The sequence below is a fragment of the Streptopelia decaocto genome (assembly GCF_964273445.1).
Source record: "Streptopelia decaocto genome assembly, chromosome: 2".
NCBI lineage: Eukaryota > Metazoa > Chordata > Aves > Columbiformes > Columbidae > Streptopelia > Streptopelia decaocto.
In genome coordinates this window covers 101,852,301-101,870,590 of record NC_138655.1, presented here as the reverse complement: position 1 = coordinate 101,870,590, position 18,290 = coordinate 101,852,301, and the positions used below count along the sequence as shown (strand labels likewise).

Sequence of the window (18,290 nt, the reverse complement as noted above, 5' to 3'; positions counted from 1 at the left end):
AACCAAAGTGCTGCACTCATTGCCGCTCTTCACAGGAAACATTTCTCAGCAGTGCATACATGGAAGTCATCCCCTGAACTGATACTGAGCCATGCATTTGCTTCCTACTGCCCACATTCTGCTGCTTGGCTGTAGCTCACAAATACTTGTTTGAATTGCAGCCTAGACCCCATAGCCATGAGGAAAACCTTTGAATGGCAAGTAACTTGTCCATTGAATTGAACCCATCTTCACAGAAATAGGAATGTTAAAAAAAAATTCAACCAAACAAAAAAAAAAGCCACCGCTGATTAAGGAGTGACTTTTTTGGGGGTAAATGATGTTATTTTGCATTTCATGCCAAGAATGCCAGGTGCCAAGAACATCAGATAAGACAACAGTGCAAGCAACTGTGCTCACAAAAAAATGTCTAAAAGGCAACTGAGTAAAAAGGGGAAGCTTTAAATTACAGGTGAGGGTTTTGTGGGGTTTTTTTAGCTATTTTTATACAGTCTTTGTCTTAAAGACATCTGTTGGAAGCAAAATAACCAAACCAACTTGCACAACCATGCCTTCCCCTTCCCCCCTTCTTATTCCCCCTCCTTATGGCTGTATGTTTTGTATTACATACTGAACACCATTAGTACCACTAAAGGAGCAAAATACAATTTCTTATGTAATTCATGTGACAGATTGCTTGCTTGAGTCTGTTTGAATTCCTTGAGATGTATTTTTTTTAAAAAAGAAGTTTGGTGCTCTGCACAAATTAGAGAATTTAATATCACTTAAGGACCTTTACTAGCTAACTTCTTCTATGTTTATTTCTTTTTAATGGTAGGTCAAAAGATAAAACTCTTTAAAACTTGACAAAATACACCAATCAGAAATACTGCCGCAGGCTGTTAAAACATTTCTTGCATGCTGGCAAAATGTAACTTGCAAGGCAGCTATCTAGCTTTTTTAGTGAGAAGCTGCTTTTCTTTTTCAGAAGGCTCATGAAATAGAAACTAAAACAACTCTCCAACCCTTATTTTCATATCTATGATTACATGCCCAAATATTGGTGTATATATAACTTTCTTCCCTCTGTGAAATTATTTGAAAGGAACTGCTTTACGACTTTGAAAAAAAAAAGAAAAAAAAAAGGCCCAGCATTTATTTTTTTGCCAACAAATCTTTGCAGGCATTACATTTGCATTAGCAGTAAAAATATTGCAACAAATCTTCCCCTCACAAAGCTTTCTGTAACCATCTGTCAGGAAATCCCTATTAGCCTGGAGTAAGTATCACGTATACTTTTTTTCCTTACTCTAAGGTTAAAAATTTTCAATTTTGACAATGATGCAAACTCAATTCATTAGACAGAAATTGAGAAGATATGCACAATGCACACAGGGCTGTCCAGCTAATACATTTCAGGGTAAGGCATTAAACGCCTGACTTATGGTGATTGACTGTCTTGATCCCGGCAAGCTGCATGCCCAAACTTTACCATGTCAGAGTTTCAAGACATTTGCCATTGCTGGCAGGAAGAGTGGTCCTAATTCTTGGGGCAGGAAAGGAATGATCTCCTCAGCCCCGCGACCTCTCCTCCATCAGCACAACCCCTGGCCCCATCAGCTGGAAACCCTCTCCGCTTAGTCATAGAGTTCCCAACCCAACAGGAAATTACAGTGTTGATGGTTCCTTTTTTCTACAGTGACATCAAACATTTATAGCGACATATATAAGAATATATTATATATTTATATAAATATATAAAATATTTATATAAAATATATAAATAAATACATATACAAAATATGGCATAACTTTCCAAAGAGATGTTACATTTCACAGGCCACTTTTCCTTACCCAGATTTCATTGTCACACAGAATTTGTCATGAAGTTCAGTAAACAATCAGCCTCAAAAAAAAATGTTGCCAAAGTCTTCCTCATCTGAAAGCATCACATACCAGAACAAAACCAAATCACTTCTCTTCTGATTAAAAGAACATATAACATCATGGCAGAGAGTTGGTTTAAATATTTAAACACAATGGTTCTTTTTATATACTTAGATGCAGGCAAATCATTTCTACCAAAGTGAAAGCAAGCAGCAATTCTGTGTAGCATAAATGAAGCATATGGGTCTCAACACCCAAGTCCACAATCCCATCTTGTCAGTATTGTTTTGAACAGGAGTTCCTCAGGCAGAATATGTGCTTTAGCTGAGTGTACCAAGACAACACAGAATAGATACAGCTTTTAAAAATAAATAAGCAAATAGAAAGGGTGCTACTGTAATGGCAATGTTTTGGCCATGAATATTCTATATTAATGTGAGCAGGAAATGGAGGAAATGTAAGCCCTGTTGCACAAACTGAAGCAAAGGACAGACAGAAGAATGCTTTACCAAGAGCTTCAGTGCAACTGTTATCCTTTCCAGTGGCATAATTCAGTGACGGGTACACTAGAAATACCAATAAAATAATATCATTAAAAAAAAAGATCTTGGTATTTGTAGCTACTTCTAATAACAAAATCATATCTCTTCTGGAAACATCGGTTTCACTCCACGAATTCTATTATCTGGAGTAAGTCCATGTGTATGCATATGGATCTATACGTATTTGTAAATCATTCCATACCCTTACTTTCTCTTTGTATACAGAAGTATACACTAGAATTATTGTGTAGTATTTGGTATTCATGATACATTTAAATAAAGTTTATTTTTACAAAAATTATATTAAATACAGACTAACAGAATATTCATACTAACTTTTACAGAAAAAATAGCCATGTCTTTCTTTTAGAAGTACATTTCTTAAAAAATTTGAGATTTTTATAAAACTTTTTACCCGTGAAGATAAGTTTCCCGTCAGACCTGTACAAAAAGTTTAACCTTTAAATCCTTGCTTTTTTCAGTTACTGTTGTTGAGTTTTTTGTTTGTTGTTTGTTTGATTTGGTTTTGCTTTAATACTTTTACAAGCTTACAATCTATAAATTCTTTTTAAAAAGTATCTTTCGGGATCGAATTGGTCACAGGCCATACTTTAAAAAGCCAGTGGAGACTCCCTGATTCTATTCTGAAGTGCCTTTTGTTTTTCTCTCTCTCCGGGTATCAATAGTGCAGGTTTATATGGGAATTCAGAGCTCCCTAAACATCCCACAGGAAGCCTGACGTGTGTTGGTGGCAGGGTACAGCTGCAGCAGCATCCACAGGGACTGCGACTCGCCATTCTCTGCAGGAGGCAGAGCTCATCACTCCACGTGCAACTCAGTCAACAGTGTGTGCCCAGCCCCTCCAAGGTCTCTGCGAAGTCCAGCGGCCACGCACAGATGCCAGAAGAGCTGGCATCCAGCCCTCATTTGCTTTCCAAGTTATAGCAGTGAACATCTCCTTTTCCCTTCCCATCGTACCCAGGAAGCGGCTGTCCGTATTTATCCACGCACCAGCAGTAACCTCTCCTTCGGCCTTTGGATGGGCGACACTGAAACAGAAAAAAGACCCAGTTTGTGTTATTTTTGTGTTCTCTGCTCTTAAGTGTTATATAGCAGGGATTCCTGTTTATTTGAGAGCTGCACTTCCACTTGCTTGCTACATCTGACAGAACCAAACAGAATACTTTTACCACTACAAAGTATTAGAATAAATGCTTACCTCCTCTGCCCGTCAAGCCCTTTGGGTCTCATTACTCCATAATAAAACTGCTCTGAGAACTACCAGAAAAGAGCCTTATTAACTACTCCCTATTATATTAGGCAGCACAGTTGCCCCCTTTGAATACCAGGACTACTTACAACAGTACAGGCTGACAACTGCTACCCATCTTTGGAAAAGAAAGTCAACAGATTTGTTCTGTGCTAAAGCACAGGTCTGGCAAAGATAGCTATTGTACAATAAACACCCTTAGCTTGCATCTGTTTGCTGGAAGAATTTCAATACTGTAGTTGACATTTATTAACAGATATATAATCCTTCTGTAATGGAGTTACCACTTCAACAACTGCTAGGTGTACTAGAATTTACATGTATATTTCCCTACAAATAAGGTTGCTTATATCCTACTCTATAACCTATGTCAGCTTTAGAAGTTGTCTGGTGGATTTGCCTGCAATGCTGACTAACCTGAAACTGTGACTAGACAGGCAATGACACTGAACCTCTTTAGAAACAGTAATGTAGTAAAAATACATCATAAATTCTAGTATGTACTAAGTAAGCAATGCCCTCCCCAAGAAACCAAGAATGGTAACAACTAGACTGAAGGACATGACGTGCTGCAGGTTGTATTCAGTATGCAACTTTGGACACAGTTACATACTGTGAACCTCTGGGACCCTGTGAGGTTTTCACCTACTTGAAAGACATGTCTCCAGGACACAGACTGCCCCACTTGCTTTGCCATGGTCAACCTCATTGCCAAGACATAGCCTCCACATCAGCTCAAGTTTTAAGATTTGGTGATACAGGATTTGCCGCAACAAATGCTAACAGAAGTTAGTGTTTAGCCAGGACAGACTTACAAATGAGTCAATGACACAAATATACCTAGCTTTTAAAAGACTGAGATTTCCATCTGTTTCATCACCAACATGAAGGAAGATAGGCTAGACTGAAGCCACTTACGGCCCTCAACACTGTAAAGGCTATCATGCAAGCAGAACAAGTGCTGCCTCCAGGATCACACTCACAGCAATTCAAGTATTTCAGAGGTTCAGGCTGGTACAAGTCAGGTAAACATTGCCACTACCATGCAACTGCTTGTTCTTCAGAGTCTCATAGGTGTCTCCCATGTGGATATGGCAGTGGCTTCCAGAACTGTCTCTTCCATGTGCAGGTACACAAGGAACCATAAAGCAAGTGTTGGGCTTCACATGCTGCCCAAAGTACCCGACCCTTTCTGTGTCTAGTTTAGGACCCCAGGTGAAAATGGTGGTATTTCAGACAGAACTACAAATATGGGTCACTCTTGGGACAGCCTGCACCAGCACACTGGCCCCCGAGCCAACTAAATTGTGGCAGCATGGAAGAGGGTAGACAGTCTTGACTAGACACTTGTAAGATGGGAGCAGATCCCACATTAGACACGAATTTCTGAACAAGTTTCCATCTTGTTTATTTAAGAGCAAACGAGGTAATGTTAATCACTGTAAGTGTTTGTTAATCTACTCTTGTGATATATTTTTGCATAACAAACCCAATGCAGAAATAATACAATGCCTTCTCTTTGAACTTGTGTGCCTTCTGCATTAGCCCTATGCAAATGCATGGCAGCAGGATAACAAGATCAAGCTTATCATACCAGCCTATTTTAGGAGAGGGTGAAGAAGTTCAAATCTACTGAGAGAACAGCTACATTAGTAATTCGCTAAACTACATAGTTAACTGCATTTGAGTTCTAGTTACCTGTTCAGCTGGTTTTCTGCACTAAGACTTTAAACATAAGTTTTACAACTTATGCTTATTGTCTCACAAGCCTGACCACAGCTTGCATGTATTCTCCAGGATTTTCATGAATGACTGACTGAAGGTCACTGTTGTCAATGGGAAATTTTCTTCCAATTTTGGTGGCAACTGGACTGGACTCTAGCTTAAGTGGTATTAACATTTAGTGACTTAAATTCTTCAGGCCCAAAACTGAGGAATTCACAAACAACAGCCTTTGCACAATTTAAATTTTACAGAAAAGGAAAGTGAGGCAGCAGTTTTTGAGTTGTTTTGCCCAAGAGAGCAGTCACAGATGGAGCCTGAATTAGAGCACAGGACTTCTGGCTGCCAGCCTGGTGCTCTGGCAATGAAACTACACTTCTGCTAATAATAGTAACACAGCCTCCCCTTTTAGAAGTACTATATGAAGCATGTTACACAACATACTGATTCATAGGCTTGCATCACCTTAAAACAAAAGACCAATTAAAGTTATCTGATTTTGTTGGAGGTTTTGGTTGCTTTTTACAGTTGTATAATCAATTTTCAGAATTAACTGCAATACAAAGTTAGTCTGCAAGGAACACGTTTCCTACTACTAATATTTTTTTATCTCTTCTAGACAACCCATTTGGAAAACAAAACCCCTAGATTGCTCTACAGCTGAAGTAACACTCTGTGAGGACAATTTATGTTTCTCAATATGCAGCTTTTTACTATCTGCTCAACAGTAAAGCACTTCTGATTCAAAAGTGATGCTTTTATCACAGAGCAGCTAGCTAGCATGCCTTAGAGAAGTAGCACACAGTTCATATAGAAAAAAAAAATAATCTATTCATCTGAATTTTGTACTTCACAAGTCCAGAAAGCTGGAAAACTGCCCAAGCAGTGGAGTCAGTAATAACATCTGATAAGAAACACCAGCTGCCAGCTTCCATTCCACCTGCCCCTCTCCCTTCCACAAAGTGCCGCAGAGGCATTTGTGGGGCACAGCAAAGCATATGGTATCCCATTGAATTCCTGGTCAGCCCAGATATCTCCATGGAGCTACAACTGTGGTCTCCCAGAACAGATTGCAGACAGCACTGACATATACCTCGGGCCATTCTGGCTCCCACTAAGCCCACCTCTGTTTTCAGTGGAACAATGCCAGCTCACATTTAAGTGAGTATCTGGCTCCGGTATACAAATACAGGGCAATTCTATTAATTGCCCCATATAATAATTCTAATTTCATCAAAACCTTTTTTTTTTCCATGCTTGAGGCAGAAACATGCCTGTATCAACCTATTCCATAAAAATATACCTATATACCACAGTTGAATAGTACAACCGTACATGTATGATTTCTTAGGACAAAGAATTGTGAATTTTAATAGGTTTTTTAAAAGCTCATATATAAACATAAGGTGTGATATATTTTTCACATTATTCCCTGAATAATTTACATTCTTAAAATTGTTTCACATATGCAAATTACTCCATATGGTTGTTCCTGAAAAGTCAATTTCTAGATATCCACAAATGTCTTGAAAAATAACTGCTTTCAACTTGACAGGAAGGCAGAATATACTAACATGTGAAGTGCCTCCTGAGTAAGTTTTCCAGGGTGATGATAATTTATCAGGTTCCTACCATCATACACTGTGCTGGTTTGACTGAAAGCAAATTAATTTTCTTCATGCAGTTAGAAAACTTTCTTGTGCATAGCTAGTACAGTCATTGTTTGGATTTGGTTTGAGAAGAAGGACATGACACCTCAATACAGAATTAATGTTCTTCCTCAGGTAACTTTTCAATGTCTTTGAGTTGGAGCAAAGAGAATGTAAGTGCTACTTTTTCTACTTGTTATCTTAGTTGTTGCCTGGAAGCCAAGGTCTTTCTGAGTTCTCTGCCTCCAGGTGTGAGGCAGCTGGGAAGGGGTGTATGGGGCAGACCCTGACTAACATCCAGACTGATCAATAAGAATATTTTGTGCCATTAGCATCATGGTTTATATTTGAGTCAGGTTTTCCAGCTGGGGAAAAGGAAATGGAGACCCATTCCAGTTCTGCTCTGCTCCAGTTGACTTCCATTGAGGAGTTTAAGTTCAGCCTTTTGCCATCCTGCTGTTTTGCAGTGGACCTGTAGGCCTTTCTGGCTTTTTCTCTCCTCTCAGGGTCAGCTGTTCGGGACCAGGGTGCTCACTTCCCAGGACTGGCTGCTCAGTGCAGACAGAGTTCATGAGGCATTGCATTGAGTATCTTTTGTTTTATTTTCTATTTTCCATTAAATATGTATAAGTAGTAGTGGTATATTAGTACTATATTGTTATTTTATTAAACTCGTTTATCTCAATCCACAAGCTTCTCCCTTCTCTTTTGATTCTCTCCCCTATTTGGGTGAGGGGAGTGAGCAAGCAGCTATTGTGGTTGTGATTGCTAGCTGGGGTTAAACTGTGACACATATCTACATTATCATCCTAGGCAGTGGTTTTGGCAGCCATTTCCAGAATTTAAAATTCCTACCTCATGCTCATTTTTTGATGGATTTACTATTTCCTAACATATTGTTCTGAATTTTGTTGTCACAATACAATATAACTGAATTACAGATTGAATGCTGCTAATAATAGTAATGAAGGAAATAAATACATTCTGCTAATGGCATTAGACACCTAGTCACAGCACGTAAAATATCAGGCCTACATGCTGATGCTCCAAAACAGAAACCTAACAAACAATTGTTGCATTGCCATTTGGCAGGACTCACTGACTTCTCAAACTGATGTTATTTTCTAAGAGTTAATTTTATAAGGGCAACTAAAATACATTATTTTGGGTTTGTACTTTGTTCGTGTGAGAAACAGCCTGCCTCTGTAAGCCCTGCCTGTGAAGGCCTGTTCCCAGGCTTGATTTAGGCTCATTTATAGGAGAAGCACTCCAACTGTGTTTCACGTAATATATATATATATATATAGTCACGTGGGCTCCATTTGTGGGCATTTCCTACAAGATCCCAAGTCTCGAACTACCATTAAAACCACTGGACCTGTCTAAATTGGCACAGCACTTGACAAGGCTGGCCAGGTATGAAATTGCCCCTTAATCTTCTATGTTTGCTGACTGGATGGGCTCTTGCACATAGTACAGGAAACTTTCCTAGATCAGTTTGAAAGTCTCCAGGCAGCACAGATACCATAGAGGCCAGAAGTATGTCTTTGTTCCACATCAACACCTTATTCTCATAAATCAGCTTCTAGCAACAAAGACTAGGTAAGCGTATTACCTGTCTTTCCTATTTTTTTTCCATCTGTATTTCATTTTTTTCTGCCTCACTGGCAGATCTATGACTGCACATCAATGTACAGTCATCCTTTAAAGTAGGGCACTTTAATACATGCCTACTGTGGATCAGATTTACTACATAGACATGCCAGAGACTGCATGCAAACCATCACCTTTTTGCTAACAATGCAAAAACCTCAGAGTTTGATGACCGATGAAGAGAAGTTCTACTGAACAAAGTAAATACCAATCTGTGATTTTCTGTAAACCTAGAGAATTAAAAGGGCTACAGTATGCTTGTGTGCCTTGAATGCAGTTAAATGATGTGCTGTTGTAGAGCAGCTAAGCAAATACTTTCATGGCACAGACACAAAACACTATCCCAGTATCACACTACATAGCAGTCTGACATCTTTTGCTGAACAAATGCAGAATGAGATGTGACCATTGCTTTCTGCTGGCTTCCACACAGTGGGACATGAATGACATGGGCTTTTCAAAACTTCAGACAACAGAAAGAAGCTCTGTCCTTGCTTGGGAGTTGCCACCACCTGGGGAAAAAGCTGGGGAACACAGACAAGCTCAGCAGCATGGACTGAAGAAGGTCAAACAGTGTAGTCAATGCTAGACTTATGGCAGAAGGAAAGGCTGGAATATTCACCCTACTGCAAATGCTCCACCTGACACTGCCAGCTTAATGCAGAGCTCCAGGGAATACCTGAAAGGGAAAGACTGTTTCTAAGAAAGCTGGAAGCCAAAAAAAAGAGAGACACCATTCCTAAAGTCAGGTTGCATGGCTGGAGGTTGACCTCTCACTTCAAACCAATGAACTGCATTAGCTAGTAACACAGAGCCAGCCTCTCCTTTGGTTCCCAGAGAGGCTGATTTGTATAAATCCAAATGGAAGAGACAAGATGGTTCACAAACAAAATCCATCCTTACTGAGAGTTTGCCTGGAGGAAAATCTTGAAACTTTTGAATTCAGAAAATTTTGGAATTATACCAAGAAACACATTTGGAGGCAGGTCACTAACTTAAACACTGGCATTAGATGTCATGTGCACGCTAAGCAAAGAACCTGGCAGGTCTTGCTCTTTTCCAAGTTCCTGAATGGGCTTCAAGGGCAGCACTGAATGGAGAATGCTGCCATAGCTCAACCCAACACAAAGAAAGCATGAATACCTGCAGTTTAGTTCTACGTTTGTCAATAAAGGTCATAACCCTAGAACCCCAGAGGGGTGAGAAGCCATCCTTACCACAGAGTAACTACTAGATGTATCACTTTCATGATAACATGACCTGGATTTTGGAAGCGATCTGTGTAGCACATAAAGGACAGATATACACCTTTCTCAAGTTGCTTTTTGTAATATGACCCAGTGAAGTTCTTCTAGGAACTCTCAAGCCGCTATTTACAATTCAAAGCATTGATCTATTGCAGTCATATGGTGACTGCAGCATTTAGCTCTGTGGGTTATTATAGAGGCACTGCTTTTTTTAAATCAAAGGGCATTAGTATCTAGGACACCAGCCAACCCATGTGTGATTAGGTATGAAGTTTCTTAAATGAATCTGTTGTCATGACCAACACAAAATAAAAACACTGTCCCCACTTGACAAGGTTCAGCACTATCAGATCAGGTCCTAAAGCTGGAAATGAACTAGCTTCTCTGTAAAATGATACATAATGCACCTTGCTGGCAAGATCCTTCAGCAAAGATGCTAAAAAGGTGAAGTGCATTCATTGACATGATAAAGACTGTACTTACTTGCTTTTTCTTGTAGAACCCCTTCTTGTCACAATTTGGAATATGAAAACCCCTGGGACTCAAGACATTCAGGATTTTTAGGTGGTTTAAAGTGTCTTCCATTTCTCTACGACAGGGACCCTGTTAACAAGCATGTTTTAGAAAACAGATGAAGGCTTATTCCCAAACGTCATCTTTTACACAAGAGTTAATAAATCTTGAAAGGGCAAGAATCCCAAACCTAAACAAATCTTTTAGAACAAAGGGGTGGCTGGATATGTCAAAAGGCAGACCATTCACAGATAAAATTCTGGCTTTCTGCTTTATTCAGGATACACCGATTTCTAAACACTGAAGGCCCTACGCTATGCTGAGGCACAGACTGGCATTTCCAGTTCAAATCACACCCGCATATACCTACAAGAAGGCTTAACCAGTACATAAATCAATCATATATAACATAAGTTAGGTTTGGAAAAGCTAGCCTTGCACCAAGTGGGAAAATATGAAGGTAGGCAACTGGAAATACACCACTTGGTAGATTTTTCCTAATGCCATTTGATTTTTATGATTCTGCTGGATTTGAAAGCTTAAATGAAACTGATTTAATTGAAAACAAGTTGCTTGGCATATCGTATCCACATATATAAAAATATTAGAACTTCGGACAGCAGTTCTCAGTTTCAGCTGGACCAAATAGATGCTGCCATGCAAAGGAATGGTTGCACACAAGACTCTCATTAGATGAGTATGCCACTTTTTGCCTCACCTTCTCCATCTGCAAAAGGCTGACAACAATGTAGAAAGCATCAACTCTAGGACAATGAGCCAAAAAGAACTTCCAGAAGCAGTTCTAAGAACATGTCTCAAGCACCAACTAATTATTTCTCAATGCAGCATTTCAGGGTAAGAAGTGTTACAAGCCCCACTTTGCAGTCAGAAAACCAGAAGTGGAAAAGTTCACATTTTGCCAGAGGCCAAGAAGGCAGTCAGTGTCAGCACTGGGATTTGTATTCAATAGTCAAAGCCTATAAACTCTGTGCTTAGCCACACTCCTGTCTGGGCACATTACTGATTCAGCCCACCAGCCCGCTTCTTCAGCGGAAACCTGAAAAAACTTCTTTGCACAGTTGCATGGATTTAAAATGTTTAAGTTGCTGTATCAACATAAAGACTCATCTGGTGCAATTTTTAATTAGTGAAGTAACGACATTTAGACTTTCAAGTGGTAATATTAATAGTTTGCTCATGTAAAGTGCCTTTCATGTGAGTGTCTGAAAGCATACAGACTCCACAGCTCTACTGGAGTTTAAAATTTATTTTCCTGGTTAGCAAAGACATTCCTTGTTGCTTTCATATGTTTTCTTTCAGTATCAATCTCACAAGGTCTAAATATGCACTTTAAATTGCTGCTCTTATTGGTGGTTCCTTAAAAAAAAAGGAAACTGCTCAGACATGCTGACTGCAAATCACACACATTCAAAGACATAGTCCCAAATTAGGCCTACAAAAAGATCAGCAGGGGTTTTTTTAATTATTATTTTGAAGCATGCTTCCAAAGTCAGAGATATCAGTATCAAGAACCAACACGCAGACACAGCTATAAGGACATTTGCTGACAAAGGCTCCTTTCCTCAGTGGACTTATTTCTGGTTCTTACAGACACCAGCAGCCTTGGTAAGGCAGTGCACCTTTTCTCATTAGGCACACCTACCACATATAAGATATGTTAATCCTAGCTAAGACCAGGACCCTGTTCCCTCAGAGCTACCAAAATTCATTCTTTTACTGTAGGCAGTTGACTTCACATTTTTGGGAGGAGGAAGGCAGATACTGAAGTGTTTTTACTAGGCGGCTGGACATCAGCGAGAAACAAAACATGCAGCTTCACCACCCTTGCTGTGTTAACTTGGAGGCCACACTCTCTTCAGACACAGCTTTCCTCCTCATACAGGTTTCAAAACCACCTTTTTCAGATCAGAAGCCATGTCTGGTTTCACCATGACTGTTTTGACGAAAAGTCAAAGTATATACAGACGTATTTTTTTAGGCCATCTGGCACAGGCATAAGGATAACCACCAGGTAATCAGCCAGGATGTCCAGGAACAAGAATTATTCTCCCCTCAGGTTCACCACACTTCAGTTACCCTGCAAATCCACTGGGCACAGCTGACAGGAAGCAACAGCAGCTCGTCAGCTCCTGTGGTGAGCCTTTGCATATAGGCAATGGCACCAAATGATGACTGCAAGTGGTAGTGGTGTTAAGCACATCATGCAAACAATGGCTGATCAGTCAAAATCCTAATCCTCAACCCAACCTGAGTTTATCTCCTGTGATTTGTGCCATGGAGTGTGAACACAATGCCACTACACTGAATATGAAACATCTTTTTTTCCATTATTGCAATACAATTATGCTGTTTGCAACCAAATTTAATTATGACACTATTAACTCACATTTGTGTGAGTGGAGTTGGGACAGGTTTAATTACAGGATGAACAAGAACTTTCCCTCTCTAAGAAATGACTTAGTGAAAATCATACTTGTATCAATGTAAACATTATTGCATTAGGCCTCCGTATTTTCTGAACATGATCTGCTTGGTCTGCTGATTGTCTTCATTTGTGGATCCAATAGTTTTACTGGTTAAACAGCCAGAATACCCTAAATGGCTAAAATTACCACCACTTAGTTATTTAGTTAATTTATTTATCTTGTCCTATGCACAACATGCATATGCATTCACACGTACACTCACATGCTGGGAAATGCCTTTCCATTTACAAAAGTACTTACATATTCAGTCTCTTGTTTGGATTCAGAAGAGAAATTAAGTGTATCTGTACTCTGTGAATCATATTCCACTTTATAGCGCTGCGTATTTTTGGCTTGCACTTTCCTGATGATATCTATTTTGATGTGTGGAGGATGAGATTTGGAATCTGGCACCCTATGAGAGTTTGGGACAGCCTGATTTTCTATGCTGCTGGTACTCCGGTCATCTTCTTCTGAATCACTGGAATTTCCTTCAAGAAAAACAAATGCAGTGAAGAAACAATGTTAATCAACTGCCAGCTGCATCTGGGAGGGCAACAAGCCACTAGATCAGTCTACATGTTTAATTTTCCTTTACAAAATGGCAATATATAAAAAGATTAACAACTTAGCATTCTGCACGCATCAGCACTTTTGTTGCCAAGCAATAACTATTGTAACTGAAGCATCCCCTTGTTCCTGGCAGCCTCACAAGGTACGTCATTGCACCACCCGTGGTGACTGCCCAACACCTGAAACTGGCTAACTCTACTTTGCTGCAAGCCACCACTGCCCCGGTTTCTTGCCCCTGGGTGTCCGCTGCAGGTTAGCCTGCCGGCAGGAGGGGGCAGGTCTGCGGGGTGGCGCAGTGAGAGCCCGCGGCAGCTCTGCCAGGAGCGCTGAGCCTTTGCCTTCGCAACTGCTGACCCACAGCTGATTTAATCAACTTCAGTTAAAGGCGGCTGGCTTGGGTAACTCATCAGCTGTAGGTCTGACTCTGCCTTCCCCAGGATGGTATTTATTTATTTATTTTTAAAGAGGATTTAATACAAAAAGTTTAACCACATTGAGTTTCATGGTTATAGATAGTTACTGTAATACTTACTTAATTTTATTCAACATACAGAACGGGAAAGAAAAAAGCACATTTTCATTCTTCTGCTATTAAAATCAGAAACATTTCTAGGTGTACAAAGCACATTTTAAAGCTACTGGACAAAAAAATGCCATTCATTCTGTAACTGTGTCAGAGGACAAATATCTGCTTTCATTATGAGCTTCAAAAATATTTTCTCTTTAAACTACCATTCACAAAAATACAGGAGAAGCACATTTTTTCTGAAATACTGCATAAGCCCAGTGTTCTTGTACCTTCTGAGGTATTTGTCTACACTGCATTTCTGCCTCTTACGTAGACTCCTGCAGCATAACTGTAACTGGCTGCATTTACTCCATGGAATTTTTCAAGTTTGGATATTCCTATCAGCTAAGCAGCTAACTCCCACTAGATGCTGCCTTGGCTGCTGGCCACTTTTTTTGTTTTAAGGAAATCATATTGGGAGTGCACAGTGATAACTGACATGCACAGAACATCCTGGAAATCTGTATTAAAATTGTACTTGATGGCTCATTGAAAAACCACAAAAGCCAAGAAATTCTGTGCTAAACCTGAAAGCCCATGTTCAGATAGCCCATCGACTCTAAATAGTTCAGAGGCAGTACAGTGGCACTGCCAATACACAGGAACAGGGAAGGAGGAAGAATAACCCGAGTTAACATCTTGGTACTGGTGGTTTCTGTGTAGCCACTGCTGGCAATGGACATAATTGACCAGGAATATCCAACCAGTGCAAATGGATTAAGGAAGTTTAAGACTTAAGTCTAAATTTCCTGGCTTTTGTGGGTTTAACTCAGTCTCTCAGTGGTATTTGTGCATCTTTTTGGTGGTTTGATGTCCCGTTTTTTAACAGTGGTGGGTTTTTTTTTTCAACATACTCAATGAAGTCTGCGAGAAATGAACACAATGTTATAAACCCGAATCTCCTAAATATAAATACTATGCCTACTAGGTTTTCTGCAGTCAATCCAGTTCATGAGACTGCCTCCTCTACTAAAACCAAGCCGAAAATATTCTCAATATCCATTAAATAACTACAAGGCTGGTCATTTCAGTTTAGGTAGACCATCATGTTTCAAAAGCACTTCATACACTTCAATTTGCAATGGTCATAATACCACATTTTAAACTATAAACCATATTTCATTAATTCAGCTTCACAAAACTTGGTGCTATGTTAGCTTTACACCCTTGTAAGAGAAACAAAACTGCTATGAGATTTACTTGTTCTTTTAAAAAACAGATTAGAAAGGTTGCACATGCACACTACTACTTAACACTTTAGTGCCCCAAAAAAATGGAAGGTCAGTGGCCTACTACAGTTACTGTTAAGAAGCTACTGTAATGTACGCCACCCCATACCAATTTCTAGCAATTTCTGTAAACAAGGAACATACCCAATGTGTAACATGTCCTGCAGGACCTCGCTGTGTGCAAGTGAGATCATGTGAGGCTGCCGGGGGGGGGGGGGGGAGGGGCAGGGGGCATGTACCAGGGAGTGTTGGATTTAGAGCTCCAAGTGGAGTGGTCCTCATGAGAGAGGGCATTACATGTCACACAGGTTCAGCATACTTATTCCTTCTTGCATCCCAGGTTTGCAACCTTCACTCCTTGAATGTGAACTGCAAGAGTCCTACTTTGCACTTTTTAAGAAACCAAAGCTCCTACTGATTTCAAAATCCAAGTTCTCCCTCAGCCAAGAATGCAGAAACACAAACTTGGCATTTTGACTATTTAGGCTGAAAACAAAGATTTTCAGCACAGTGCAGCTCCACCTTCACCCTTCTCTTTCTGCAGCAGTACTCCTCCATTAAAAAGCACCAACTCTCAAGTATGGAGAGGACGCCCCTTGTTTCCAATTTGTGTAAAAGATGAATATGTGGAGCCAAGTTCATATGATGAAGGAAGCTGCTCCATGTTCCACTGAGATATAAAACTTCAGTGAGAACCTCTGAACTCTCTGCCATTCAAACTGTCACAGTTAAGGAGCAGCAGAAGTAATTATTATAAGGCATCTCCTACTCTCACAGCAGCCAGTTAGCCAGAGCACTGGTTCTTCCTCAGCTACGGAGGGGCCAGCCAAAGAGTCACTGTAACCAAGCAAAAAGACTCCTGGCTTTTTAAAGATGCTAGCAGTGGAATGCCTTTTGACACACTTTTATTAAATAAATGTTAACATACTTGCTGTTGGTTGGCAAACAGTTCAATGAAATGTTTGCACAGAGGGACTGTGCCTTCTTGATCTGAATCCCAAGTTTCCCTCTCTTAAGTTTCCAAATATGCGTGGCTAACAGAACTTTTTCCAACCATCCCTTCCTCTTCAAACAAAACAAAACCCACTCTGTGAACATCTCATTTACAAGACATGTAAAAAGTAAGGGAAAGTCTCATGTGACCAAAGGTTTATTTGCAGTGCAAGCAAAAAACCAGTGTCCTCTTAAATATGACTGTGCAAATGCTTTGTTCTGAATAACCACCCTCCCAGGCCAAGGAAATATTTTCCTTTTTTTTTTCCCTTTTTTTTTTCCTCTGTGCTTAGCATTCCTCTGACTTAGCCATGCTGCAGCACAGAAGTTAGGCCACACTGCAGTTTTCTAGCAGCCTCTTTCCAGGAACACTGTGGGCAGATCGCGACGGTTTCACGCTCTCTCCATCCAGGCTGTGCTGCCTGGCAGCTCCACGCCCCCGCAAGAGCAACATGCAATCTCTCCCCATCCCCCCAATTTTTTTTTTTTTTTTAAAGAAAGCAACTCTGCCTCTTTTGCGAGGAGCTACTTCATAGTATCGGTCTTAAAAGAAAACACATACATAAACAAAGGTATATGACGTAAATCTTCCTTTCCTCTGGCAGAAGCACCCCGCCTTCAAAACGATTTCGGCTACGTGGCTGCTCTAGGACCCCCCGCGGACCGGCAGCCGCCAGGCAGCGAGCGAGGGGCCTTTCCGGAGGAACAGGTCTGCTGCAAGCCTGCCGGCGCCTCCACCCCCGGCCTGCTGCGTACAACTTTTTAACTTAAAAAAAAAAAAAAAAGGCAAAGAAGCAGCGAACAAGAAAAGAAAAGGAAGCAGCACACATGCTTGCGATCTCGTCATGCTTCTTCGCCTCCCACCCCGACACGCAGTCCCCTTACCTGCAGCGTGCGGTCCCGGCAGGAGGAAGGCCCGCAGCTTGCTGCCCGCCGTGATGTTGGTGCAGAGCCCGCGGCCCTCCAGCAGCGCCTGCAGTGGCCGAGTCTCCTCCCGCCGCGGCTGGCAGCTGAGGCCGGCGCCGCAGCGCTCGGTGTAAATACCGCAGGGCTGTCCCGGGCGCAAGGCGCAGGTGAGGCAGCAACCACAGCCCGGCTCCCGCACCCGCTCGGCGCAGTCGGGCTGCAGGGGCTTGCATTGCTGCAGCGCCCGCGCGTCGCAGGGCTCGCAGCGGACCACCGGCCCCGCCAGCGCCGCCGCCGCCCGCCGGACCAGCAGCGCCAGCGTCGCCGCCGCCACTGCCCACAGCACGCCGGGCCGCGGCACCATGGCAACCAGCAGAGGGGGGGCCGCCGGGAGGCACCCCCGGCCGGGGAGCGGGACGGGCAGAGCACCGCGCGGGCACGCACACGCCGCCGCTCGCCCGCAGGAGCGCGGCCGTCGCGAGCGGAGGGCAGCGGAGCCCGCGCACAGTCCGCGCCGCCTCTGATGGGGCTGCGGGGAGAGGAGCCACCAGTCACTCGTAGCCCTACAAGCGCAGGCAGGCAGGAGAGCTGCGTTGCCGGCACACGCACGTCGACCCTTTCTTCAGCCGCCTACCCTTAATCACATAAAAGTAGTAAGACCCCGCTAGCAACAAAGACAACTTTTTCCTTCTTTTTCCCCTCGCCTCTATCAGTTGGCGTGACGCTAACTTTTTTTGACCACACACAACACTCAGGGGAAAGGAAAAAAAAAAAAAAGCCTTGTAAAAGGAAACAAAACCCACAAACCAACAACACAAAAACAAGCCGAGCCCAGACGGTCTGAAGAAAACTTGGTCCAAAAAGGCTTCAGCAAAGACAGAGAAAGAGTGCAGGTGAATAGGATAAAAATAGAGGAAGGAAAAAAATAATTAAATTAAGAAAGTAATATTCCCTTCGTTTTATTCTCGTTGCCGTCTGCTACGCAACCCCATTCCCCGCCACTCTGCACCCATCTGTCCCGCAGTGCCGCCCGGCCCCGCCCTATATAGCGCCGCGGCTGCCGGCCCGCCCCG

The 18,290-nt window shown here is 41.8% G+C and overlaps 1 protein-coding gene across 1 annotated transcript; it reads right to left on the bottom strand.

The window, feature by feature from the left end:
* Nucleotides 1–2,675: 2,675 nt before the first annotated feature.
* On the bottom strand, nt 2,676–18,269 carry IGFBP3 (insulin like growth factor binding protein 3). The gene is made up of 4 exons (XM_082044852.1): nt 17,197–18,269; nt 13,210–13,439; nt 10,433–10,552; nt 2,676–3,457 (listed from the first exon to the last, which is right to left on the bottom strand). Exons 1-4 carry the CDS (start codon nt 17,579–17,581, stop codon nt 3,332–3,334), a joined length of 861 nt encoding a protein of 286 aa, XP_081900978.1. The 5' UTR covers nt 17,582–18,269; the 3' UTR covers nt 2,676–3,331.
* Nucleotides 18,270–18,290: the final 21 nt, after the last annotated feature.